The sequence below is a fragment of the Temnothorax americanus genome, unplaced genomic scaffold (genome assembly GCF_048541705.1).
Source record: "Temnothorax americanus isolate GAGA-0224 unplaced genomic scaffold, ASM4854170v1 Scaffold58, whole genome shotgun sequence".
NCBI classification, from domain to species: Eukaryota; Metazoa; Arthropoda; class Insecta; order Hymenoptera; family Formicidae; genus Temnothorax; species Temnothorax americanus.
The window spans coordinates 303,240-330,777 of NW_027509730.1; the positions used below are offsets into that span (position 1 = coordinate 303,240).

General features: G+C 39.7%; 3 protein-coding genes across 9 annotated transcripts in view; 1 reads left to right on the forward strand and 2 right to left on the reverse strand.

The window, feature by feature from the left end:
• Gcs2alpha (glucosidase 2 subunit alpha) lies at nucleotides 1–4,107 on the reverse strand. 2 transcript variants are annotated; one of them, XM_077419780.1, is made up of 7 exons: nucleotides 3,968–4,107; nucleotides 3,314–3,409; nucleotides 2,825–3,235; nucleotides 2,414–2,749; nucleotides 2,086–2,335; nucleotides 446–2,003; nucleotides 1–372 (listed from the first exon to the last, which is right to left on the reverse strand). In XM_077419780.1, exons 1-7 carry the CDS (start codon nucleotides 3,982–3,984, stop codon nucleotides 260–262), a joined length of 2,781 nt encoding a protein of 926 aa, XP_077275906.1. In that variant the 5' UTR covers nucleotides 3,985–4,107; the 3' UTR covers nucleotides 1–259. The 2 variants fall into 2 exon arrangements, with proteins under 2 accessions (XP_077275906.1, XP_077275907.1); XM_077419781.1 differs by lacking the exon at nucleotides 3,968–4,107 and adding an exon at nucleotides 3,536–3,913.
• Nucleotides 3,361–26,816, forward strand: LOC143904825 (uncharacterized). 3 transcript variants are annotated; one of them, XM_077419786.1, is made up of 5 exons: nucleotides 3,361–3,484; nucleotides 10,153–10,213; nucleotides 25,700–25,851; nucleotides 25,949–26,135; nucleotides 26,234–26,816. In XM_077419786.1, the coding sequence occupies exons 1-4, from the start codon at nucleotides 3,371–3,373 to the stop codon at nucleotides 25,955–25,957; spliced, it is 336 nt and encodes a 111-aa protein (XP_077275912.1). In that variant the 5' UTR covers nucleotides 3,361–3,370; the 3' UTR covers nucleotides 25,958–26,135; nucleotides 26,234–26,816. The 3 variants fall into 3 exon arrangements, with proteins under 3 accessions (XP_077275912.1, XP_077275910.1, XP_077275911.1); XM_077419784.1 differs by having other exon boundaries at nucleotides 25,988–26,135; nucleotides 26,234–26,815; XM_077419785.1 differs by having other exon boundaries at nucleotides 25,988–26,816.
• Nucleotides 10,205–27,538, reverse strand: part of Kon (chondroitin sulfate proteoglycan 4-like protein) — a 52,251-nt gene continuing 34,917 nt past the window's right edge. For all 4 annotated transcript variants that reach the window (XM_077419777.1, XM_077419778.1, XM_077419776.1 and 1 more), the window contains 7 exons: nucleotides 23,241–23,835; nucleotides 22,564–22,818; nucleotides 20,796–20,993; nucleotides 19,707–19,908; nucleotides 16,796–19,513; nucleotides 16,108–16,514; nucleotides 10,205–15,926 (listed from right to left, as the gene is read on the reverse strand). In XM_077419777.1, coding sequence (XP_077275903.1) covers nucleotides 13,968–15,926; nucleotides 16,108–16,514; nucleotides 16,796–19,513; nucleotides 19,707–19,908; nucleotides 20,796–20,993; nucleotides 22,564–22,818; nucleotides 23,241–23,835 — 6,334 coding nt within the window. In that variant the 3' untranslated portion in view covers nucleotides 10,205–13,967. The remainder of the gene's footprint in view (nucleotides 15,927–16,107; nucleotides 16,515–16,795; nucleotides 19,514–19,706; nucleotides 19,909–20,795; nucleotides 20,994–22,563; nucleotides 22,819–23,240; nucleotides 23,836–27,538) is intronic.

Consider the following 27,538-nt stretch of genomic DNA (forward strand, 5'->3'; position numbering starts at 1 on the left):
TTTTCAATTTTTTTATTAAATCATGAAGTAAAGAACTATAAATTACAGAGGATTTGTATCTATAGCTTTCAAAGTATTATGCAATTTAATTAACTGATTAATCTGAAAAAAAGCAATTTTACTTTATACAGTTAACTAAATTGTATTTGTATTTATATTTATTCTAAAAAACAACCATCACAGATAACTGAATAGTAATAGAAAATTGGCATTATGGTATGGATACTGAGAGTTGTTGATTATGAGTAAAATCATAATTCTAATGTAATAATTCAATGGTCCATTCCTCGCCCATATTTACAGCTGGTTTACGTATCGTTAATACGTTGTTATGTGGATTATATGTAGTTTCCAATGTTACTTTTCCCACACCTGTAAGAAATATATATTATTAATATCGATTTTTTGCAAGATTGATTTATCACACTTGAATCTGACTACTCACTGTGAGACTCCAATTGAGCAGATTTCATTCCTTGTGGTGGATTGGCTATGTCTATTCTTTCTAACCAGCTTTGTGTCTCATACGAAGCTAGTTTATCTATTAGAGTTGAAGTTATCTTATTACCGTCCAACGTTAGTCTTAAATACAAATATTTTCCATGGCGATATTCAAAACTGATTTCATCGTCAATATATAGATTGCCGCTAGCCTTGCCATTATTATCAGCAATTATTATCAGCGTGTAAGGATCATTCCTCATAGCAACTGTACTACGTCGTATTCTCATTTTTCGTGGGACGATAGAACCACTTCTTTGGAATACAGGGATCTTGTGAATTGTTACTGGTAATTTAACGTATCCTCCTTTTTCGTAGGCTTGCATTGTATCAATATCGTACCAGGTTATTTTGCCCTCTCCTGGGAAATAAACTGCTACTTCGGTAGCACTGGACTGTAATACCGGACGTACGAGTATTGAATCGCCAAGCAGCAAATGATCGTCGATAGTAAATGTTCCCGATTCAGTTGGATAGTGTGCCCATAAAGGACGTATAACGGGATAACCATTTACTTCGTGTTCTCTAAAGAGTGTGTACCACAATGGCAGATAGGAGTATCGCATTCTGAGTGCTTCACGAACTATTTGAGTAACTTCCTCATTGAACGTCCATGGCTCGCGCCTTCTTGTCTCGATGTGAGAATGCTGACGGAAGAAAGGCAGCCATGTTGCGGCTTGGTACCATCTAATGAACAATTCCGAATCTGGATTCTTGAAGAAACCTCCAACATCGGCACCACAAAATGATATTCCGGATATAGCCACTGAAAGACACATAGGATAGCTTACACGAAGGTGACTCCAGTCAGCTGTATTATCGCCAGTCCACATTGCCGCGTAACGTTGTGATCCAGCGAAGAAGGATCTCGTTAAGACAAAAGGTCTCAGGGAACCGCCTGACCGACGGAATAGAGCTTCGTATGTCGAACGGATATACATATGTCCATTAATATTGTGAACGTCTCTGTGTTCCCAACCTCCATAATGGACAAGATCCTTTGGTGCCGTTATTTCAGGGCCATTAAACACACTCGGTTCGTTCATGTCATTCCAAATGTAAACGTCATTAGTGGTACCGTGGAATTTATCTAAACTGTATAATCCAGTATAATATTCGATGACTTTTGGATCGAAAAAGTCTAGATACGACGAGGCTCCCGGCCAGCACCAACCCTCGTAATCTTTTCCATCCCTGTTTTTGATGTAATAGCCCAACCTGGTAGCGTCGTTATGCAAGAAGTAATTGGTGTCACGTTTAATATGAGGATCTATGATAACTACCAATTTTCTGCCTTTGGCAGTGAGATTGTGTATCATTTCAAGAGGATTTGGGAATTTACGTGGATCCCATGTAAAATATTTTTTGTTGTCAGTATATTCAATGTCAAGCCACATAACTTCTAGTGGGATATCGTGTGTGTCAAAACTTTCGGCGATCGTTGCGACATCGTCCTGATCATTATAATTCCAACGAGATTGATGGTATCCAAGTGCAAACATCTAAAAGACACACATTTTAAAAAAATATTTCATAAAAAATTAATTTTAATTTTTAATTTTTTACAATATGTATTGAACATACTTGTGGCAAAGGAGCTGTACCAGTCAAAACAATGAATTGTTTGAAAACATCAAGTGGTTTCGGACCCAGCATGAAGAATACGTCAATCACTCCAGATTCTGACATGAAATGAGCATCCACCTGAGATTTCTTAGTTGATCCAGATACGAAATTAACAATGCTTTCCACAACATTATTGTCTGCACTCGATAAAATGTCGACCCACGTTTCGGCTGTATTGTGCCAGAAAACAGCTGATGATCTCTCCTTTCTAGAACATACAAAAACAAATTTTGCGTAAACATCCTCACGAATCCTAGAGCTGTTCAACTTATTAAAATGTTCTTACCCATGAGCGTAAAGAACGGGGATGGCACCGTACAAAGCCATACGTTCATTTGTTTCATATTCAAATACGTCTAGATTGTATAGTCTATATGGATCAGTCGATTTAGTTGATTGTAATGCTAGCGAATCAGCATGTTCTGGAATACCATAGGCATGTTCTGATCCGGGAAAACTAAAATCCATGGCAACAGCTTCCGGTCCATATGGTTTTGCATCGTGGTGTTCCTTGAAGTTCTCTTCCCAAGCACCAGAATCATTGTCAGCACCATCACCAGGATACGTATTATTATTATTATTATTATTTGTTTCAACTGTTTCAGCATTTTCACCTTCTGGTCTATATAACACACAAGTAATAATATTATATTACAGACACCTTAATGCAATAATTTTATCTTCTAGCAATACTCACTTTACTGGTTTTGTACGCAAATGCTCAAATCTCATGAGACCACGGGCATTTGCCGATATCGTTAAAACACCTTGGGAATACAGTTCTACTCTAAATGGATTAATATATAAAACGGCTTTGTTATCGCCCTTGGTCACGGTTATAGTTTCAGTGGTGCTTTCCACAACATCCATCTCTACCGTTTGTGGCTGATCGTGAAGGGCATGTTCATTTTCATATCTGGGATGCAGTGGATTCTTTTCATTGATGTGCAACCGAAACGTGCTTTCTTTTAATGTGATAAGTTGCACCACATAGGTGACACCCGTATCCTTGTTAAATAAGTCTACCATGATCATCGATTCATTCTGTACAAGTTTATCCGGCAAAAGCTGATATGGCGTTTTTCCAGCCTCCATTCCTCTGCACCGTCTACAAAGAAAATAAAGATTACGTCAGCCTATCAAATGACGTATTTTGAAGTATTTTGCAATAACAACTAATCCTTACCGGCAGAAACTGCTCTGGTCGCATCTTTTGAAGTTGTCTCTGTTAACCGCATCGGTAATGAATGGAGAACACAGTAGTATTAAAAATAGAGCCAACCTGAAACGTTTACAAGAACAAGACGATAATCAAAATCTGAACACTTGCCGCGAACACAACGGGCTACGTTCTACGTAAGTCACAGATTAAAGGGAAATATTGATAAGTCACGCTTATCGGCGTTACATCGTGGTCTTTCACGTCCCAGCTGGGTAACGACCTCGGGAGGAAATCCTGCCGGAAAAACGCGGCCGCGCAGTGATCTGTACGGCGACGATTCGTTTATAAAACTGTACAATTTCACTGTAGCGTATGGCGGTCGGTGTCGCAGCCGCCCGGCGACAGATTAGATTAGATTGGCGGCCGGCGGCGCGAGGAGTTAATTGAAAAAAAAGTATTTATATCGGAAATAAGATTGCGCGGTAGCCGCGGTAGGGGACACGTCAGCGGCGTATCAATGATCTGCGTAAAATCTACGTCGCGATTTTACATCGGAGAAAAATCGTGATACGTGACCGCCGCGACCGCCGAGAACGTCGCGGAACGAACGAGTCACGCACGTCCGCGACAAATCCGTATCCTCCCGTTCGAAGGTTAAAAAGCCGAAAATAAACTTACCGAACGCATGAAGCCATGTTGAGGAAGTAACCAGTAACCACTAACCACTACCGTATCGCCTATCGCCCAGATCGCCCTCGCATTAATTCGCGCGACATCGTGCGCGATTGATTTTACAGATGGCGCGACGAGGTATTTTTACTTACAATTAGAGGAATTATTTTTCGTTAATTACTGTTAAAAAAAGAAAAGAGCTTATAAGGTTATAGGCATTAGTAGTAGTAAACGATATATAATTCCTTCGCGTAAACGGGATTTTGTAGTAACTTACGATAATTTACTCCGCGTAAACGATACTACGTTTACGCGAGCGTTATACACGATTACTAACGTTTACGCGAGCGTTACTTCTGTAGTAACTTACGATAATTTCTTCGCGTAAACGGGATTTTGTAGTAACTTACGATAATTTACTCCGCGTAAACGAGTGATATATCTACTACATATACTACGTTTACGCGAGCGTTACTTCTGTAGTAACTTACGATAATTTACCCGTTTACGCGGAGTAAATTATCGTAAGTTACTACAAAATCCCGTTTACGCGAAGGAAAATCCCGTTTACGCGAAGGAATTATCGTAAGTTACTTCTGTATTAACTTACGATAATTTACCCGTTTACGCGGAGTAAATTATCGTAAGTTACTACAAAATCCCGTTTACGCGAAGGAAAATTTCGTTTACGCGAAAGAATTATCGTAAGTTACTACAGAAGTAACGCTCGCGTAAACGTAGCGATATACTACGTTTACGCGAGCGTTACTTCTGTAGTAACTTACGATAATTTCTTCGCGTAAACGGGATTTTGTAGTAACTTACGATAATTTACTCCGCGTAAACGGGATTTTCCTTCGCGTAAACGGGATTTTGTAGTAACTTACGATAATTTACTCCGCGTAAACGAGTGATATAGCGTAAGTTACTACAGAAGTAACGCTCGCGTAAACGTAGTAATATATCACTCGTTCCGGATAAATTGATCCGGATAGATGTACAGACATATCCGGATGTGTACATTTAAAAAAAACATGTAAGAAGAAATTGTAAAATTATTATAAGACCAAAATATAATTAATTAAGACGGAGAAACTTAATTATTAAAATATACATTGCGTAATTTGGTGGATTTGAGAAAAATGCCAAGAAAGAGAAGAAAAGGAAATTTGTCTAGAGTGAGTTCGGAGGGCATGCGTAAACGACAACAGCGAGAAAGTGAGAATGTTTCTTGTCTCTTTTGAAGTTCGTCAATTTTTATCTTGGGCGACAAAGAACAAAAAACATCGCGTTACGCGACGGAATTGCGAAATACGAGATAGTCGCAAAGATGTTAAGAGCAGAAAACAGGAAGCAAAGAACACATTGTAGATCCAGGCTTTAGATTGTCGGGGAAAGCCACTTTTGTGTTCTCTTGAGAGTGATAATAAGTCTCTTGAGTGTGATAATAAGTTAGTGATACTTAATAAATACTAGATGTATTAATTCATACTCTGAGCCATTCCATTATTCATTGTATAACATGTGCAGCCTACGGACCACGGTTCCCGCGCAATGCGTTCTTTGCATCCCTGGCGAAAATAAGAAGCTTTATAAAGCGTTGACAACCGTTCGATGAGGGTTTCTTAAGAGTTTATACTTTTAAGCTTTTAAACTTTGTAAGAACGCTTACACAACGCCGGCGCCGTTAGGTTTTAAACGCTTTTAAAACGCTTATCAAACGCTATATATAACGTTTCGTGAAAGTTCTGCAATGTTGAGGAGACGATTTTCAGGGCACGTTTAGTATAAACGCTGATTCACTTTCATGCAGAGAGTTTGTTATCAGACTTTTCAAACGTTTAGCAAATGCTTTTCTCAACGCCGTAAGACAAGCGTTTTCCCTCCATTCAGCGTATATAAGCAGACTCCCCTGTGAGGCGAAAAGTAGATTCGATTTCGAAACCTCCATTATTATTAATAAAAATTATTCTTCTAACGACAAGAGTAAACGCTCGTTAAACGCTCAATAGAGGCTGCATGCAGTTTCCAATGATAAAAGTAGGCTGCGGTCCAGTTGACGCTACAAATGCTTTGAAACGTTCTTCTTCTTCTTCTTTTTTCATTGAAAGAAAGGAAAAGAGGAATGCTTCGAAGCATTTGTATAGCGTCAAGTGGACCGTAGCCGCAAACGCCCATTAAATGCTTAACAGAGGATCTATAAATGTTTTAAAGAACTCTCAGCACACGTAATACGTCATGCAAATGTTGTGCAAACTCTCAAAAACGCTATGTACAAACGTCTTTCAAACGCTGCAGTGTGCGAATTTTCGCTCTATGGAATCTTTACTGACCGTTTCCAAACTCTCAACGAACTCCCGCAAACGCTCACGTAAACGCCAAAGAAACGTTCACGAAACTTCTCATTTTCGCCAGGGCTAAGCATATATATACGTTTATATTCATTCATGTTGTCAATACTGCACTTAGGCTCAAAATTTTACAAATCTAAGCTCAGAATTAGAATCAGCGACAGCAAAAACCCCCCAAATACACTATTTTTGAGGAAACAATTTTTTTATTTGCCCGTATGTTTCTTGCCGCAGAAGCCACTTTTGTGGCTCCAAACAAATCTCGACATTCCACGCCATGAGTATATTATTTATATAGATAAATTTTTGGATTTATATCTATATAGATAAATAAAGGACACTATTTTAATGAAAAAATGCCAGCAGTCTAAAGGTTAATAAAAATACACTTTAGTGACTTTAGTTTACTTTTAATTAGAAATACATAAAAATTAAAATGTGAAAATACGCGTTCGCTTTACCTACCTAAAATCTCAACTTCGATCCTCAATAAAGTACTTGTGTTTTTCGAATACCCATATAAGACGTATATTTTTTCTCTTAAAACAACACCATTTTTACATAATTTTCTAAATGGGCGCTACTTAATAACGAATCTTAAAAAAATACGATTTTTTAAATTAAAAAAGTCATTTTTCCAAATTTTTTTCTTTTCGATTTTTTAATAAAGAATTGGGAACACATTTCAGGTTCTGGACCATGCATATTTTTGAACAACACTCTTATTAAGATGTTTCATGAATTTTTACGTGCACATTAATTAGAGTTATGTGACTTTGAATCCGTCTCGTCTGGTGGCGGACCACCCAGTGTGTGGCCGGAGCGTATTAAAAAAAGAGGTGTGGCCTCGGAGGGTTAAAGAACTTGTATAGATTAGAGGATTTACTGCATTTGATTCATGCATTTGCATATTTTTAATATTATTTTTAATATTCGCTAAAGTATTTCAAATTTCCACGTTTAATCCTCTGTTTCAATAGTTTCGATACTTATTATTCGAATATAGCACTCCTCGGCAAATTTCAGCGCGTCAATCAAAAAACACGTTGCGTTTCTCAGATCGTTTCGCATTTTTTCTGCAGTTGTTGCTGTCCAACAACAATGAAGCATTGGGTTGATCTAGAGTTCCTAATAATAAAACTTAGGACACCATTATAGCTTTGTCTCACTCCCACTAACTTCTTCTTGGCTATAAATGGCAGTTTAGACCAGTTATAGCTTTGTATCACTCCTTCTAACTTGGCTGAAACAGATGGCGGACCAATTAAAAATCGTCACCACATTGGTTTAACTCTTATTATAGGGACTCTAGGTTGACCAACCAGGACAAAGAATTCTACGCTTTGAAATATTTGTTGTGCCAAAAGTGGACTGCAGTCTAAAAATCTCGCGCGCTAAAAATTATCTGAAGCGTCATATGAAATGTTTTTTATTACGCAATCGCTATTATACGTTTTATAATATCGGTCCTTTCGTCGAAATTTAATCAAAATGCAATGAATGCATAATTGTACGAATGTTACGATTGTATTACACATTATTACACGCTGCGCGCGTCCTGTAATTAAAACACTACAGACGCATATCATTTATTTCCCAATATTATTCTTCACTTTATTTCTACATTTATTTTCTGACATTATTTTTCAGATTATAGTCAGAAACAGAATTTTGAATTGATTTATTTGTGTATGTCAGCTGTGACGTATATGCACACGCACTACATTACACTAAATTCAAACTTAAAATTTTGAAAAAAAAAAATAAATTCTGAATTATTTTATAAAATATAAAAAGGGCATATCGCATATTATATTTTCCGTTAAATAGCAGTTTCGTACACTTCAATTGCGCTTGTTGCGCTCATTTTCATTTCTTATCTTTTAAAAGGATTAAACATACCTATCTTTACATCTCGAGTGCAGAAAGTGCCGCTAAAATAAAGTGGGCCCAACGGACCCGCTTAAGTTGCCGGTTGCCGCTCCGTCAACCGTTTCGCTGTTCAGAGAACTGCCATGTTGCACTTCGCAATTCGCAATACTTCGCATCGCAGATATCGCAGTCAGGGTACGCGTGCCGCGTGTCGGGTTCGAATCTTTTCCATGCTTTCGCGGTCACTGTTTAAAGAATCCCGTGCGCGAATAATTAGCCCGAGTGCATCTCGCCAAATATCAAATATCCATCCTTCGAGGTTAGCCTGTTTTTAATCTCGTGCCACCGCTATCGTCCGCCAACGTACGTCATAATCTTGGCGTCGACGATGCTCTTCCGCCTGTCCGGAGTCCGGAATAAAAGTTCTTCTCGCGCAAGTCGTTATTTATTTTCGCAGTGCAACACGGGAATTCAGTCGGAAGTGCACTCGGATCATCGCCAAGTACGTACGTATACATTGGATAATTAGTCGCGTCGATCATCATTTTTTGTATTCAAATAAAATTATTAAACATCATATATTTGACCAAAAAAGAACATTTTTGTTCCGTCAACAATCAATTAACAATTAATTAAAGCTCTTTAATCGATTACAATTGGCTATCATCGTCATGAAAATTCGACCATTGGTTTTGGTCAGATTAATCGTCAAGACATTTCGATCATGAGTTTTGGTTCTTCTAAATTGATGGACCAAAACCCATGGTCGAAATTGTCTTGACGATTAATGTGACCAAAATCAATGATCGAATTGTCATGACGATGATAGCCAATTAATTGTAATCGATTAAAAAGCTTTAATTATTCTTATATTTGATTTTTAATACGCGCAAATCCACAGTAATGATGGATGTTTTTTTATTTTTAAAGGATTTTAAAAGGATTCTATCAACTATAGCAAATTCGGTCTTCAACCGACTTTTACCTAACAGTATATTTTGATAGATCATGGCATACTTTCTTTGTAAACTTTTTGAATTTTTGCAATATCTTCAAAATTGAAGAAAATATAGTACACGAAAATGTACGTGACGTCATAATGTTGTTGCGAAATCTTTTGAAGTTGCCGTCATCAAAGAAACTTTAGAAAGCTATAACTTTCTCAAATTTGGGTTTTTTTTTAATTCAAAAAGTACTAAAAATCGGCTTAGATTCTCTACATTAATTATGGATACCGCTTAATAAAAAAGTTTTACTTAAGAACCCAATTGCAGTACCCAGGGCTCAGCCTATAACCTGCATATAACTACTAATTACATAACATAAGTGTATTGGAAAAACGATTTAATTCTAGAATGAGAAGTATGAGAAAAACTTGCAAAAATATATTTTACATGACAATGCAGAGATATAAATACGCACTCTATTATTTAATCAATATCCACCCTTTAATCTCTCTCTCTCTCTCTCTCTCTCTCTCTCTCTCTCTCTCTCTCTCTCTCTCTCTCTCTCTCTCTCTCTCTCTCTCTCTCTCAGGGGGATCATTCTTGTAATCTCGAGTTCTTAAAACTCTTAAAATTCTTTTTCTTTTTCTTTTAAACAGGAATACCTCCTCTTAAAAGAGGAATATATGGGATAATCGGAATCGAACTCATGACCCTTAAGCTTCTTGCACAATAGGCGATAGCGATAGCGATAGCGACAGCGATAGCGACAGCGATAGCGACAGCGATAGCGACAGCGATAGCGACAGCGATAGCGAGTTTGTCGGCAACTTTGTCGCTGTCGCTATCGCTATCGCCTATTGTGCAAGGGGCTTTAGAATACTATCTATCGCACTCACACTGAGCTACGAGACATCCCACAAGCCAATGATGGCAATCGCCGTTGTTTTCTTCAAGGCAATTTTTATCATATATCACAGTACACAGTACGCAATGTAATTCACATGTAATTGTATCTTTGTTTAGATCTCACACGCTTACCGAAGGGATGGAGTTTGAAGATTCCAATATGGCAGTGACTTTTGGTGAGTCTTTATTAAATTTTTGGCATGGAGATGTTTTGTTTTTATTTGTCGGACGTGTAATACGTTCATCTCGTTACATATTTTGAAAACAACTAGACTCGACAAACTACACCGCATTTATGATTGGCATAGCTTTAATTAGTACATATTAGCTTTTATATGAAAAATTAGTCACGAGAAATTATTGCTGCAGGCAATATTGATTTGAGTATCACGCAATTATAATGGTAATAAAGATGTTAAACACAACCAACGAATTTTTATGCAGATATTAGAGATTGAAAATTTTAATATGTGATTTATGCACACGTTATTGTTTATAACATATGTGGAGAACGAAACTGGAAATTACTGCATTTTATCGACATCGAAAGTTTCATTATGCTATTACAAAAACAAGTTGCGAGATGCATATATGTCTGTGCTATTTTATTCTTAAGCGATACCGTGAGCTTAAGCGATAAATAAGTTACTTATTTGTTTACAACCTTTTTATCATTTTTTTCCGATAAGGGTAAGGAGGGGCTATTTGAGTCAGTTAAAGAAAAAAATTGGATAAAAAAATTTTTATAACAAAAAGTCAAAAAGCCCTTTTCTGTCTTGAAATTTATCCGATTTTTTTCTTTAACTGCATGCGTCTTAAATAGTCCCTCCTTATCCTATATCTAAAAAGGGTGAAATGTGTGCACACATTTTTTATTTATCAGACAAATATTAATTAGCACAAATAAAAACTGCTCGTACGTATCACGAAAATGATTATAATTATTGAATTTATTGGCGTATTAATTAAGTTTTCTGTTATATTTGTGCTGAAGGTATTATTTAAATTAAATAAAAGAGAAAATATTTTTGTATATCTTAATTGCGTATAATATATTCATAAATATTTTAAATGAATTTTTTACCGTCTGATGATTAGGTTTGCAATAACAAAAATTAGATTAAAATGGAATAAGGTATTGTGTATATGGAACTAATATGAGAGAATATTGTTTGGGACCTCAGTTACGTAGGTAACAATAATATAAAATAATAACATTAATAAAAGATAAGCCACCGCAATACAGTAAATAATAAATCAGACTGTGTTTACTTAACATCGCACATTCAATTTATTAGAATTAGAAGAGTAATGCATTCAGTCGGCAGGGAAAATACAAGTCCTATGGTAATTATATATAGATTATAGAAGTTTGGCACTCGGATCAGTTCACTTTTGGTGAATGTAAAAAAGCCTAACAGTTCGCCTCTAACATATTCATGAATCAACGAACGGGTTCTTTCTCTCTCACTCTCTCTTTCTTTCTTACCCTCTCTTTCTCTCTTTGATTTCTCTCGCGATAAAATGTTTTTAATTAGAATCTATTAATGCTATGAATTCATGGAACAGCACGTTCTACGTAGGAGTGTTGTACGCATTATAATATATATTTTATATATATCATTATGATTGCTATAATCAACATTCACATTAGATTGATTTTATTAGATACGCTTCTAATTTTAGAGAAATTACATTAATCCACTTTCAGCCGGACATTTGCTTGAATTACCGCAAACGAGATTTTATTCCCAATCCATTGTAATTTTATATCCCAAACAATTTAAGCCTTTTCATTGCTTTTTCTAAGGCTATTATCATATTATTATTATTATTATTATTATTATTTTATTAATATATAAAGATCTTTTAATATCCCCCTATGCGGCTATGCCATAAAAACAATCTCATTAAAAATTATATTCAAATATAAATTTTAGTATCTATAATTTAATCTAATTAATTTATATACTTCGACCGGAATTGTTATATTTTCATTTATTGTTCACGTTAATATATAACTTTTATTTAATAATTGTGCCTATCGTATAGTATTAATTTGATTTAATTGTACAATTATTGTTGTGAACTAAAGAAAATTTAGCATGGACTATCGTATTTATTCGACATTGGCTGAAAGTGGATTCATTGAGATTACCATGAATTCAAGGATAACGTAACGTAAAATTTTTCTTAAGAATCAACGAATTGTCATCAACACGCTTCTATTAATAAATTTTTCTCAGATAATACTGAAATTGCGCACGCACAATCCCGTTCATCGCTTATGAATTACGAACTCGCCGCGCGTCAACGATTCGTAGTAGAAAAGATCTATTCTCACTCGTGTAAAAAACAGCTTATAGACTTCGACTGTTACTGCTAATTCGCATTGAAAATACGTCAAGTAATCGTCTTATTTGGCGTCGCCTAGTGTCTATCGCTCGTTGAAGCTTGCACAGAAACGGATGAGAATTGTATAAGTTCCGTAGACGATTCTACAGATTCTAATTCCATCCGAGATAATCGTCATGACGATTCGTCGTGAAAAAATGTGACAAAGAGACGAAATTTCGTAAAAATAACCATGACGCCATCGATCAATCGCTTTTACTATTGATGACAGCATAATCAATCGAAAAGAGTTGTCGATCTGTTGTACGGCATATTTTTAATAAGAACGGTGATCAATGTATGTCGCTACATAAAGATAAAATATATATTATTATATTGCCATAAAAAGACCAAATGTTAATAGTCAATTTACATTTATTTAATGCACGATATGAGCAACATCGAAACAGTCGGAGAAACAATAGGATGAATTGATTGTGTATATGAAATCTATATCGGAGGAAAATGAAAGTTTGACAATACGGCGGTATAAAAAGATATGTCAAAACTTGAATAGCTGTTAATATAAATGCATTTTGTTTGCGTTCTTTGGTGGCAAGTAACAAGTAACAGGAACATATATATATTTTCGATTACATTATGTATATTTAATCATTTTACAGTGTCATAAAGTTCCTGTATTATCCCGCTTACTCGATGTTTCCTTTGTTTATAATAATAGCTTAAGAGCGAAAGTTTCATATCTTTTTTAAATCTTAATGCTTCGATTTTTATCCGGAACTTACGACAGTAGGGATCGATAAATGCCACTTTTATATAACGACCTTACTATCCTAGATTTACAAAAGGTGTAAAAATGGAAAGAGGTAAAGGAACATAAAATCTTTCTGAAAATCTGCACTCTAGAACGAGCCAGTAAACCGACGGACTTTTCGCTTAGAATCAGAATTGAATTTGTCGTAAAATTCTTGCTTTAGCGAACAGTCGGTCTGCCTTTTCAACGATCGAATTTATTTCAATCCGCCGGAAGGAAGAGGGACGTAGGGTGGACATACGAAAAATCGACGTATTGTGATTAATGGAAAGAATGTCAGCAGAGTCAGACATTTCTTAGGCACATTGAGCTCGTGATAGCGGCGATAGTCGTGACATTCAAGAAGATCTAGGTTTCCCGTTTATATTGTTTTATAGGCTAATATAGTACACGAGACACTGCAAACTATCCCGGATCGCGAATTGTCGATCATCGACCCTTTTCGATCCATAGGACCTCTCCTATAGTCTAAGAGTTCCCCTTTGCTTCTTTTAATTAGAATCGAGATCCATCGAGATCGGATGCCGACGATCACCAAGTTTTCCACCAAAACACATCGAACGTAGTTCATCGTTATTCGATATACGTGTCCGGCGCGATGATCTCGGATTTCGACGAACAAATTTCCATAAACTCGCAGATTTCACTTTTCTTAGGCACATCAAGTCCATGATATCCACGATAGTTTCAATTTGCGCGTAAAACATGTCAAGAAAACGCTACGGCTTTCTTCGCGGAAACCGCAACGTGTTTCTCTCCTGCTAGACCCAGTATTGATCCTTCCTCAGCAACGGGTTCTTCTTGGTCCTTTGAGTTGTGGCCGACTGGCAAGGTAGATCGGACGTATCGAAGCTACTCCATTCATCGCCGTCCGCTACGCCGTAGGGATATCTCGCGGATACGTCGACCTCCGAACCGCTTTCCAGAGGGCTCAAGGGTATCACTTTACACTGGGGTAACGTCGAGGGCAACATCGGCAGAGGCGTGCTGGCCGTCACGCTGTTGTGATCGTTACCGAACGGCTTTAGATGCGGGGTGGCGGGCATCAGATGATCCGGTGGTCTGGGAAGCGGCATCACCCCGACAGCGGGCGTGGCTTCCGGTTTCTCCTCCTCGGCGTGCTTGTACTTGTTGTGCCGACACCTGATCGTGATAATCACGACCACGCCGAGGAGGAACACGCCGAGTAACATGCCGAGGATTAGCAGGTAATCGTTGCTCATGTTCGGCGCGATTGCCATCTCGCCCTCGTGACCGACCGGATCCATCGGGCCGCCCAGAGTGATATTGTCGTCGTCTATGTCGAGCTTAATGTGGAATTCAAAGTTGCCCACGGCCGGCTGGAAGATGGATGCCGCGAGGATGAAGCTGAAGCTGTCCGCGACACCGTCGATCGACGGTATCTTTCGGCACACCAGATATATCACCCCGGAGATAATCTCCTGGTGTGAGAAACGTGCTACTTCTCGCTCGCGCGCGCCTCTCTTCTCGCCGGACGACGAGGAGCTCCTGATAATCCTCTTGATCTTCGCGTATTTCGGCTTTCTCACAATGGTGTAAAGGGGATTGCTGGTCGTTAACTTCGCTAGGGGTGTCGCGTCCAGATATTGTAGAGTTATACGATTTTTCTCGCCCGCCAACGCCGTCATCGAGTTCATGATCATGAGAGGCACGACCTTGATCTCCACCCGTATGTGCTTCTGCTCGAAGCCGCTCAATCGCGCCGACAGTTCCAAGCTGTCGTTCGACACTGTCATGTCGGTCTGCATGAACATCACGCTTTTCGACAGCAGATCAGTCTGCTTGAACGTCACCGCGGCGCCGTCGCGTACATACAATATTCCGTGTTTCGGAAGTGTCGTAATGTCGTAGATCACCAGATCTTGGCGCGCATTTGTGTCGAGTTTAACGTCGTTCTCCGAGATAAGCGCCACGTTCGAGCCTTGCTGCAAAGTCACCGGCCCGGGTACCGTCACGTTCAATCGTATGGCTAAAACGTGAACGTTAAAAACGGTATATATCGGAGTGAATGCGCCATCCCAGACCCTGAAGTAGATAGAAACGGTCTGCAACGTTCCATTGTGTTCGTACACCACTCGGTTAGAATCCACGTCGTATTGGGTGAACTTTGCCACAGGGCGCACTTCCGAATTGTTCTGATCGAACGGCAAAAGCAGTAGTCTGCCGAATGTCGGTTCTGAAATCACGTCGTACATAATTTCTTCCGGCGGAGTGTCGGGATCAGTGGTCAAAAGGCTGTCCCGAGTGATGGTTTGATTTTGATTTTGCACGACCGTGATGAACGGGTTGTTGGTGACGAGTTTGAAAGGCTGATCGTTGATAGGCTCGATGACGACGGGGATACTGGTGTTGCAAAGTAACACGTGGCCGGGTGTCAAGTATAACGAAAATTGAATGCGGTCTTCCAAGGTGTCCGAGTGATCGTGGTAGTAAGCGATTTTTCCACCCTCGATTTGCGGTTGTGTAAAAATAGTCACGTTCAAGTCCGGTAGAAGCATCACGTGCCCGTGACTAGGTTGATGAACCAATCTCGATAATACCGCCGGATTCGGGATCCCAGCATTAATTTGTAGATACGACGCGATACCGCTTATATTCATGATGACTTCCGCGGAACCACCCTCTATGACTCTCACATTTTTCGTCGAAATATACCTATCCAAGCCCCCGCTAGAAACTGATATATCTATTTGGAAAACCTGCGAGACAAAAAGTAGATTGTTAGAGATAAAGTAACATTGCTTGTCGAAAATCTTGAGTTTTAAATATCAAAGACTTTGAATTTCTTAACTAAAAGTATAAACGCCGTCTTTTTTATAAATTATAAAGTGTGCGTAATAGAAGATAATATATTTATAATAGATTTTTTTATTCTCTTACCTGATTCGTTAAAGTTCCAGTGAAGTGCGCTTCGACGTCGAATGTGAAAGAGTCGTTGGCCGCGAGGTCCATGAACTGCTTGGTGTGCTCGTAAATCACTTTGCTATTGTTTATATCTCTCTGAGTAAATCGCTCGACTTCAAGCCATACCCCTTCACTTGTCTCCATTATAACTTTGCCTAAATGAGGCCCATTTCGCACAGTGTATCTAATCTCCCTCGCTTCGTCAGAACACGTCGTTAATAAGAGCTTGTCTGATATTAATTTCCTAGTAAGGGGGAAGACATTAAGGACCATATTGTGTTCGATGTTCAGACGAATTGGCTTTGTGGCGACCATAATCGTGTAAGACTTTGTCGTGTGTACACCATCGCTTAAAATAAAATTGAACTCGCCGTCGGATCCATCTGAAAAAAAAATGTTATACATTTTTACTTTTTTATACGATATCTCGTATTGAGATTGCAATATTATTACTTTAAAAAGTATTATAATTGTTTAATTTTCTAAAACAGCCTTGTATTGCAAATTCTTAAAATTATTATGCATTTATTTAATGTATGATTTAGCATATAATTATATAATTAGTATTTAACATTATATTCACATGTATATAATGTTGAAAGTTTTAGCAAGATCCGTCTGTTTAAATTAATATTTTAAATTATTAATATTGTAATATACTTACTCGTGTGCGTGAATACCACTTGTGATTCATTGATTTGACTCTGCGTAAAATTATAAACATCCACGTCGGGTGAAGTGATTAATGAGATATATCCATTTCTCACACCAGTAATGTTGAATGTTATATCGTACGGGGCAGTGTCGTTGTCTACAGCCGCTAAGTTTGTCGGCGTCAAAATAACGGATCCGCCTTGCCAAACGTTTAGCTTAGTTCTATTCACTAACACAGGAATCTCATCGTTAACAGGTTGAATGATAATTTGTACGTCAAAGGGCTCGCTCAACTTATCACCGGCGGTAACCACCATCCTGAAGGAATCGCTCAAAAATTCGTCCCCGTTGTGTTTGTACAATATGACTCCGGCGTTCAGATGCTTCTGTGAAAACTTCTTTACCTGGGTGTTCTTCGTAGAATCGAGAATCGTGCCGTGCTTCGGCTTTTCCACTACTTTATAATCCGATACCTTGCCGGCGTAATACGGCGTTACGACCAAGAAGTTTGTCTCACTCAGTATCACACCTTTCCCTTCCACTACGGTGAGGCTCCTCGCCTCGACGTAGAGTTTCTCTGGCACTATCACGAAATTCACGCATAGATCGCGTAACCACGTTATACCGTTGGTAACGTCTACGAGAAAACGATCGTTCGTCTGATTCATCACCGACTGAACGTAGAAGACGCGATTGTCGTTTATCAGACTCTGCTCGAAATGCTTCACCGCGTTACCGCTGTACTCTTCCCTCATCTCCTCGCTGTGCTCGTCGTGGATCTGCAGATCCAGGTAGCCATTCTGCGGCCACTCTCGCACGAAATAAACGATTTCGGCTGGCGATATTTTAGGATGCATTATCTCGAGACTCTTCCGATTCAGCAGAACGCTCGTGGCTTCTTCGACGAATATTGTCTTATTATTTTGAATAATCAACGATTCCCAATAGCTCTCCGGGTAGACTCTGATTGTAAACGCACCATCAGCGTCCGCGCCTTTAACAAACACTTTGAATCTAAAAGTGTCTTTTGTTAAAGATCCACCCAGATGCTTATACAACACACTACCGTGCTTCAGATCATCCTCCGTAAAAGTGCTTGACTCTCTACTATGCTTCATTAGTACGCCATGCTTCGGTTTCTCCCACACACTGTACTTTACGTCCTTCTCCGTGACATACACGTTCGTTTCTATTTCCAAGTCTTTCGATCGGAGCACCACGGATTTGTTAAACTGAACGACCGACCCGTTGCTCTCGCGTAACTTGATGTACGGCGGGCTGGCTTGAATTTCGAAAACACCAGTCCTGGAAAAGTGACCGTCAGTGACGTCGAATTCAATTTTTTCACGTTCATCCCCCTGATGCCGGAAGAGTATCATACCGTCGTTAATATCTTGTTGCGAAAATTCGCGTATCTGTACCGAGGGATTGGTCACCCTGTATAACTCACTTTTCTGGGCATCCTTCCTAGTGTAAATAAGCTCGCTCGCTCTAGTACCAATATCCTTATCCATGTACGCGAGATCCTTGTTGGTTATCAGTTTTTCGCCTCTCGACACGACGTGAAAAATTCGATCGACTGTTCGCTCCGGCGGATTATCGTTTCTCATGATAATCTCGATTCGAAATTTCCCGATGTACATAAAATCTGTGGAATTCACGGACATTGCCACAAACTCAAAGGAATCCTCTTTTGTCTCCGAATCATCGTGCACGTAATATATCGTTTGCGTCAATACGTCTTCGAATGTGAAAGATGAGACATTTTTTCGATCCTGCGATATCGAACTGTTCGCGATGGAGAGCCAACCGTGATTCGGTTTTACTGTTAGATTGTACACCAGAGAGGATATTCCGTGTTCTTTCGGATTCACGTGTGTGATTCTCAGAGGTACTTTTGAACCCTCGTCAACTTTCACATTCTCCATGCCCTCGAGCGATTTGCTGTTCTTGCCAAGATAATATCGAACTTTCAAGTTGGCGTGTATATCGACGCATTGAGGCGCGTTAACTTTAAACGTTATTTCGTCGAGGATATTGGAATAGGACCTACCGAACAGACGGTAGCTCAGTCTATCGGCTTCGATGTCTTCCTGCGTGAAGGTATCGTCCGTCACGAGTTTACGATCGAACAGAAATAAATTGCCGTATCTTGGTCCCGTTATCAGAGTGAAAACGATCTTACTTGATGACGTAACTAGCGGATTCGTCTGGTACCTCAAGTGGTTGCTCGTGATAGTGACGTTCGACGTATTGGTGAAATTAACAGGCATCCTTCTGGTCTCCTTCAGCTCGAGGTCGATGAAGGTAATGCGAAAGTCGTAGGTCTGCTGTGTCTTCACTTCGCGCACGCTTGCTTGAAATTTAAACTCGTCCTGATTAGGACTGCCGACGTTGTGAAGGTAACGAACGGTGTGCAATTCCACGTCCCGACTGGTAAAATGGTCTACGTTCGCCCAACTGCTCGAAACGTCCTTCAATTTCTGCAAAACACCGAATTGTGGTGGCGAGACGACGTCGTAACGAATGTCAATGGTGTTGTCATCCGAATTTGTGGCGAACGAGAGATTCGCCGGTGTCAAGTAAGAGAACGAACGGTGCACCACAATGAGGCCGCTATTGTGCGTCAGCTTGATTTGCAACGGGTAAGCCGATACGCGCAGATACGCGGGCTGACTGCTCTCGATGCCGTCGCTCACTTGCAAACCCAACATCGCGTTCGGTTTTGCTGAAAAATTAAATACGTTTCGTTCATAAAAGCTTTTCGATGAAAATATAATGCTTCATACATTCTTCATTGCCCTGCTTTTATATGTACATTAGAAATAAAAGGTATCGCGCAACAAGGAAATAAAAAGATAAACAAATATGCTATAATTTATGATATAACACTTCGTTGATTAATAATAATGAATCGTTACCGTTTCCACGATGCACATACGCGATGAGGCCTTGCATTAATTCGGCCTGCGTGAACGTGTCGATAGGTCGAAACGGATAAGTAACTCTTTCGATATGCCCCGCATCAGTATCCGCTCGTAAAACCGTATAAATCAGCATTTCCGACGGGGTGTCGGCGTCTATAGCCCATATTAGCTCCTTGGTCAGTGTTTTTCTTGTACCCTGCAAATATCAGCGTTTTTCGCACATTTTATATTTGCCTGAGATCATCCGGCGAATACTGCATAGGCATATTGGATGAAAGGCTTCAGCGAATTGGCGAAGAATTGCGCTGTTATTTTCGCGCTGACGTAAAACACTACACACATGAAACGCATAGCGAACATACACCTTGTGTATTTTATACCAATATATTCGTTATCAATCAATCTTTTCTATTCAAAGATAATTTAAGAAAAAAAATGGGTAAAAAAATCTTGTTTTTACTTTAATATTATTATGCACTGGTTGACATGATCATTATTTTTATCCGCACATTTTTATAAGAGTTTTAAAAAACAATTAATGGTCAGTTTAATTGCAATTAGTTGTTATTTTCGTGTTTGCTAATACGGCTGTAGCGTACTTAGTACCTATATTGGAATCGCCTCGAGGCACATGCATATGAAGTTAAATGAACATAAATATCGTAATTGTAATTTCCGTCTTCATATTCCGCGATTATTGCCCTTCCGAGAATTTGCAAGCGAATTGAAAAAAAATATGCGTGCATAATATATATGTATACGCGCGCATACCCTCGAGCTTACACGCGCAGTTAATTAAGAGCGATGACCGGCGCGCGAGCGAGTTAAATCGATTTCGTTGCGGCTAAATTGCCACGTTCTCCGAAGATGCACGAGCCACAAATAACCCACAAATAAGCTACTATTTCATTTGACCTCCAAATTGATTTAGTTGAGTGCGCGGTGAACTGCCGGTTGTATTCGACCAAGCCACAGACGCAACGTGTTCCGAATTATCACATTGTCGCCGGTATCTTGACGAAAAATGTATCGGTGGGAGGCTAAAAAAACAGAAGAGCTTACTAGTTTATTTTCGTGTCTTACTTGGGCCAGACGCAGCACTTTCGCGGTTGGTATCTCGAGTAACGGCGGGTCATTGACAGGAGTGACATTAACGTGAAGAGGGAATCTGAGGCGTCCTTGGAGGTATCCTGGAAGCGTATAGCCTGTCCCGGCCACCAACGTCAATTCCAGAATCATGCTGTCCTCTGTGGTTTCGCTACCGTCGTGCATATACTGTATCTGTCGGAGAAGTCAATTATCATAAGGACAATGCTGTACGTCATATCTAACTTGATACAGCAATATTCAACGTGCAGCGAAATCAGATAACGTGAATTTAACGCAAATTTTTATTGCTAAGCGCCAATGGAGCGCAGATTTAAGAACAAACGACGCTGATCGCGTTTTTCATGCTTGCGCAGTCAGTTGGCGAAGCAAATTTGCATACGAAAGAAATTGCGCGAGTATCAATAATCTGTCATGTATCTATCGCGATATCGGCAACCTAATACAACAAGGAACGTGTGAACTTTAACTTGCGCGGCGATAGCTCGCTGTTTCACGAGAATCTCGATCGGCAAACACACACTACATCGTGCTACAGAATCAGAATTAATCATGTAAGAGTACGTCGGAGTACCTGGCTCGTGTTATCTTTTCTGGCGTTTGATCTAACACTCGAGATCGACCGCGATTCAAAATTAATTAGAGCGACAGGAGTTAAGTCGTTGATTACCATATCGAGTGGGCGTCGTCTAACGCAAATTTTTATTGCTAAGCGCCAATGGAGCGCAGATTTAAGAACAAACGACGCTGATCGCGTTTTTCATGCTTGCGCAGTCAGTTGGCGAAGCAAATTTGCATACGAAAGAAATTGCGCGAGTATCAATAATCTGTCATGTATCTATCGCGATATCGGCAACCTAATACAACAAGGAACGTGTGAACTTTAACTTGCGCGGCGATAGCTCGCTGTTTCACGAGAATCTCGATCGGCAAACACACACTACATCGTGCTACAGAATCAGAATTAATCATGTAAGAGTACGTCGGAGTACCTGGCTCGTGTTATCTTTTCTGGCGTTTGATCTAACACTCGAGATCGACCGCGATTCAAAATTAATTAGAGCGACAGGAGTTAAGTCGTTGATTACCATATCGAGTGGGCGTCGTCCCCACGGCTGATCCGAGACAAGAGGAAGACTTCGAGCTTTATTTCCCCCTGTTCCTTTTTTTTTAACGATTAGAAAGCAATTGGCAATACGCGACAAACGATGGCGCGGCGGATAAAAAGTGGCCGATACGCGATCTTTAACGAAAAACCATTAATGAGCGATGGCGGGGCGGTTTATAAATAGAGCACTGTCGCTAGATAAATTGAGTGTGGGTAGGTAGCGAGAGGAGCAGGCGAGTGAACGAGTGAGAGCGCGACAAGTCGGCCGACCCTCCTATGTTCCCGCCGCTAACGATTCTAAAGTTAGTCCTTATGGCGTGTACTATGTATAGCAGCGCGTGGTCCTATGACGAACTGGAAGAACACATGATTCTCCACGTTCTCCGTGCCTATGCCCGGTCGGCCAACTTGGACCGCGTTTAGTCCACCTGATATTAATTAACGTCAGGTGCACGCCGACCGAGTTTCGCCGGCGTTTTCGAGTTTTATCGTCACGCGTGTAAAAGAAGGGTGGACACTGATATAGCAGTAATTGTCGCGACCGCGGACTTACGATCGAGCGACGAGTTTAAAACGGAATTGAACGTTAATTAGAGGATTTAGTAAATCGATGCGGCTGACTGATCGAACGGTTACCTTATCCTGATTGATGTCTTGCAACGTGAAGGAGTGGTCATTCCGAGATGTTAGGAGGTCCAATGCTAACGTTCCGTAAGTTGGCGGTGTCACCAAGGTAAATGTGACACCGGTTTCTTCGACGCCGTATTTGGCAATGTCAAGCACCATCGCGATGTTTTCGCTCGTTACTAATACGTGCTCCCCCTCGGAAACTAGTAGAGGGCTCAGAGAGAGAATTTCCAAATTTACTGGAAGGGTGGTGTTCGAATAGATCTGCAAAGACGCCACATCTATTTTTTATTTTGTGAACGCAGATATTAGTCTTATCTCAATATTAGCAACATCTATATATATTTCTTTTGCTATACATAGTTATTTCTAATATTGAACATATATATGTGTATTGCTTTTATTATAAGCTGTTTATTATTTTAATAATAAAGATTGTTATATAAACTTCATTTTCATTGATATCGATGCAATAGAGATGCAAATAAAATTAAATATTCCACATTAATTACATCGCAATGATTATTAAAGAGTAATCTATATAGGCAATCTATCTTGACAAGTTAGCTATGCATCTCTCCGTAAATCCATACGTTAGTTGCCGGTGACATAATTAGCTCGCAACCGCAACGTAACCCTCGCCAAGTAGGTGGAGCGTCATTGAAACTCAATTAAAATTGATCTACCTTGTAGTCCTCGGCGTAATTCGGCTTGATGCACAGAGACTGGTCGCAGTTGCATCTGAATGAGTTGACGCCTAGTTGCATACACGACGCACCGGATACGCAGGGATCGGCCTCGATACACGGATATCCCCAGACGCAAGTCACGACAACACCCTGGCTGACCTTGACGTCCGGCAAGCCGAGGTCCCGGTTGTCGAGGACCATGTTCCGTATGCAGCCCTTGTAACTCACATCGCCGGATCTGAGACCCTTGCTCAGGGCCCGGGCGCGTTTGTTCAGCTCCGTGCCGCCGATGTACAGGGTGTCCGCCAGATCGAGGAACCGATTGCCGCCGGAAGGCAGGGCCATTGTTTTCTCGTGACGATCGACGGCGATACCGAGACCGCTCGGATTGAAATCCACGATTACGCTGTGCCATTTGCCATCAGCTACTGGAGTGCCGTGCGTCAACTCGGTCGGACCGTTCCCTTTGTTCATCAATAGTCGAATCTTACCCTCGAACAGCTCGATGCCGAGGTAATCGGCGTAGGATGATTGCCCCGTGTTATAGAGCAACAAGCCACTGTCGGCGCCGGTCTTCAGCTCGAATTCCCATCTGTAAAGTCGTAAGATGGAATTGGCAGGAAACTTCGTTACTGCCCCTTAAGAAAGGGCTGCGCAAACCGAATCGGACTCGTCTGATGTTACGGCCGTTACACAATGACTTCACGAGGCCATGGAGAATACTCTTCCTGATAATGCCGCTGATACCTAAGCCGCGCGTACGTGCATCGGCCGCGGCGCAGCAAATAACGGAAAACTTCGTTATTATCGTACATCTTGGCAATCGAATTAGAATTTCGCGGTTGATTTTTTTGGTATGATTCACAAGTGCTGCAACTAATCCAGTCAAGTAATATATATACTACGAACGAGAAGCTTTCGCAAATGCATCGACCGATCAAGCGTAACACCGTTGGATGATTCTGCATTTCATTGAAAAGCTGTAACAGATTCTTCAAGAAAAAAAACGAATCGAATTGTAACCAAATTTCAACAAGATACACAAAATTCTGTAAGAATAGTTGAGCTATAAAAGTATAGCGGTGAAAATCTTACAAATTCAAAGATTTAATAATTTAAATCTTCAAGAATATTGCTTCAACAAGATAATTGTATGTGCTGCTCTACGTTTAATCATCGTTCTCGCAACAGTACGGGTGTTCAGACTTCGCTACAGAACGCGATAAACAAGCGAAACGTTATTCGTGCAACACGAGCGAGTTAAACGAGCGAGGCAAACGATGGTAGCAGGAGAGGAGGGAAAGGGGGAAAGAAAATTGTTCGCTGTGAATTTATAATTGTAATCAAATCAAATTTCGCTCCAGTCGACTTCTATCCGGAGAAACTTTGGGGCGAGTGATTTTCGTATCTTGCGCGGGGAAGACGCCCGAGACTGCCGCGAACGCGAAAGCCGATTATTTACTTCAGCGAGTGAATTCATTACTTTGCTTTTGAAGTAACATCATAGCGAAGTGCTACAATGGTGGTTATACGAAAACGGAGTAGACTTTCATCGTCATAACAGAAAGATGCAATAATATACAATAACGCGATAGTAATGTATACCGGGGCTTTGAAATCACTGTTGCGCGTTGTATTTGTGTTACAAATACTAATACCACACGAAAATTATACCACATATTTCTAATATATTTATTTCATTTCGTTTCATCGCTATCGCGATATTCCTCTACATTCTGCACTTTCATTATCTTCTCTATCGACAACAGTTGGGGAAAAAATCTGATATGATACTAGAATACTCATATCATAATTAAGCTCTTCGAGCCAAGTTTAATTCTGTGAATCATGATTATCTCATCGGGAATTAGCTCATCATTTAACTCTGTTAAATCCGGGAGTTAATGAAAATACCTGATATGTTAGTCAATGTCTTACTGCGCAACACAATTCGCAACGGTTGTAAGCAAACATGTACCTGTGCGAATTGTAAACGCAATTAGTTGTTTACCATGCTGGAGGTACACTAAGGACTCTAATACGGTCCGCTTGTGTCTCTACGTTTCTCATCAGTCGATGCTTTGCTTCCAAAAGCGCAGTATAACATGTTCGTTCCTTAGTACGTTAACGATCGATACTCGTGCATGAAAATTAAATCCGTTGGAAAAATTTCCAAGTTGAAATTACAAAAAGACATATCCGACCCTCCTCTCTATGTAATTTCTTTAATTTTCATCGATATAAATTGAAACTAAAACATTAAAAGCACGGAGGTACAAAAATTATAACTTGATTTATGTTAAATACGACAATTTCTGCACGTTTTGTACGTAATGGAAGAAAACCAATGAATTAAATATTGATTAAACGGCAAATAAAAAGTGCACTCGATTTAAGTGGAGACTACTCGAACGTCTGTATGAACCATGCATACTCGTGACACTTGAATCTTCTAGATCAATTCAACTCAGAAAGCGCACGTCGAAACCTTCACAGTACATCGATTTCACGGAGAACGCCGCGGAAGGAAGACAGTTACGACTGTCCAGTCATCCATTCGATTCCCCTTGACCACCTACTTATCCGTTTATCGGCGAGATATCTACTGGTATGCACCACGTATCTGTTCGATGTGAAGAAGAGAAGTCGGTTTCTCTCAAACAATTTACGCGAAAAAACGGGCTGACCTTTTGTCTCGCTTTTAGCAGCATTAACGCAACAGGTTCCAACATTTATTTTCTCAGATAAGTGTTGAATTAAGGTACTACTCCGGACTAGTGTGCTTTTAATTCGGGACAACAAAAGAGCCCGGAGTACCCGCGGCCGGAGCTTCTGCGAACGTACAAGACACGGCAAACCATGCGTCCAGGACTTAACTATCTGCATGTGAAGGTCGGTATTAACCGCGCTTACTCGGCGTACACCGCATTCGTGTGAAAATGAACCGTTTTTCCGTCTCTTAGTATACTCCCGAATAATTTTCACTGCAGGATAGCACACCGAGGACACATCTGGCTCACCCAAGTTTTTAGTCTCCTCGGACGTGCTTAGCATTTTTGTACTGTATTTGCGCAAATAGAGAAAGTTTGTCATTTTTCTTGCAGAAAATTAATAACCAAGAGAAAAAATGCGATCATATAGATCGTAAGACGCTTAATATTCTGCTGTAGCCATTATTGGAAATTACGCATCCTATATATAGCGGATGTACGTTTTTCAATGTAAACATCGCTGGTCTTCGCTGAGTTTTTAATTTATAATTAAATTTCGAGGCTTTCGAGGTCCTGGTTCTATTCTGAGATAAGTATACCTTTGAAATTATACCGCGAGAATCCACGAAACCACAATGTACACAATTTGCTCCTGGGAGACCTTGCAATATGCTTGCACATGTCCACTTCGCTTAGATAAAAACGACGCGTTTGTATGCCTCGAAAATTCATTTTAAAAAATATTACATATATCTATGTGTATTTTTAGTTACATTCTGTCGACTAGCTTTCTATTCCAGTAACATAAATATATTCTTTTTTTCTTAATTTTATAGGATTATAAAAACTTGTATATTTTGGATTAGATTATACGTTTTTACGTCTTCGATCATTATTATGTTAATTATTAATATGATAGTTTGTATTAATTATAAGTAATTAATATAATATGTATACATATAACATAATATAAGTTATACTATACAATAATGTATATTATATTGTAATTACTATGTTAATTAATATAATTAATATAATAATTATTATATTATTTATTAGTTAAATTATTATTATATCCTACACGCTGAGAAAGGATATAATTAAGTTATATGATGGTTATCGTACGGAATTTATCATTAAATAAAATTGCCCTCCAGTTGCACGTATATCATATTGTATACTAATTAATTCATTACTGAAAATTATGAGACTCACGACTCTATATCGTGAATAGTATTAATTCCACAAACGATTGCTGGCGCACTAAGTAGAGCTTTATCGTTATAAGCTTTCGGGCCAATCGAAAGTTTCGTCGAAAGTTCTTGTGCCGGCCGTACTGAAAAGAGGGATCAAAGTGTTTCCCCATTGACGAAGCATCGCTGTCTGTCTCATTGCGAGAGTTAACATCAGTGACGTAACTCTCGCGATTGAAACAGTTGTTACCGCGAGAGCTCTTCGAGGATGTAACAACGTTCTCATTGGATTTAATCGTTAAAAGCTGCTCGAGGGACGAAAGTGGTATAGGAGTCGCGTAACATGAAAGGCCTTCCCTGACCGATGACTTGAATGCGGCTTGGATTTAGA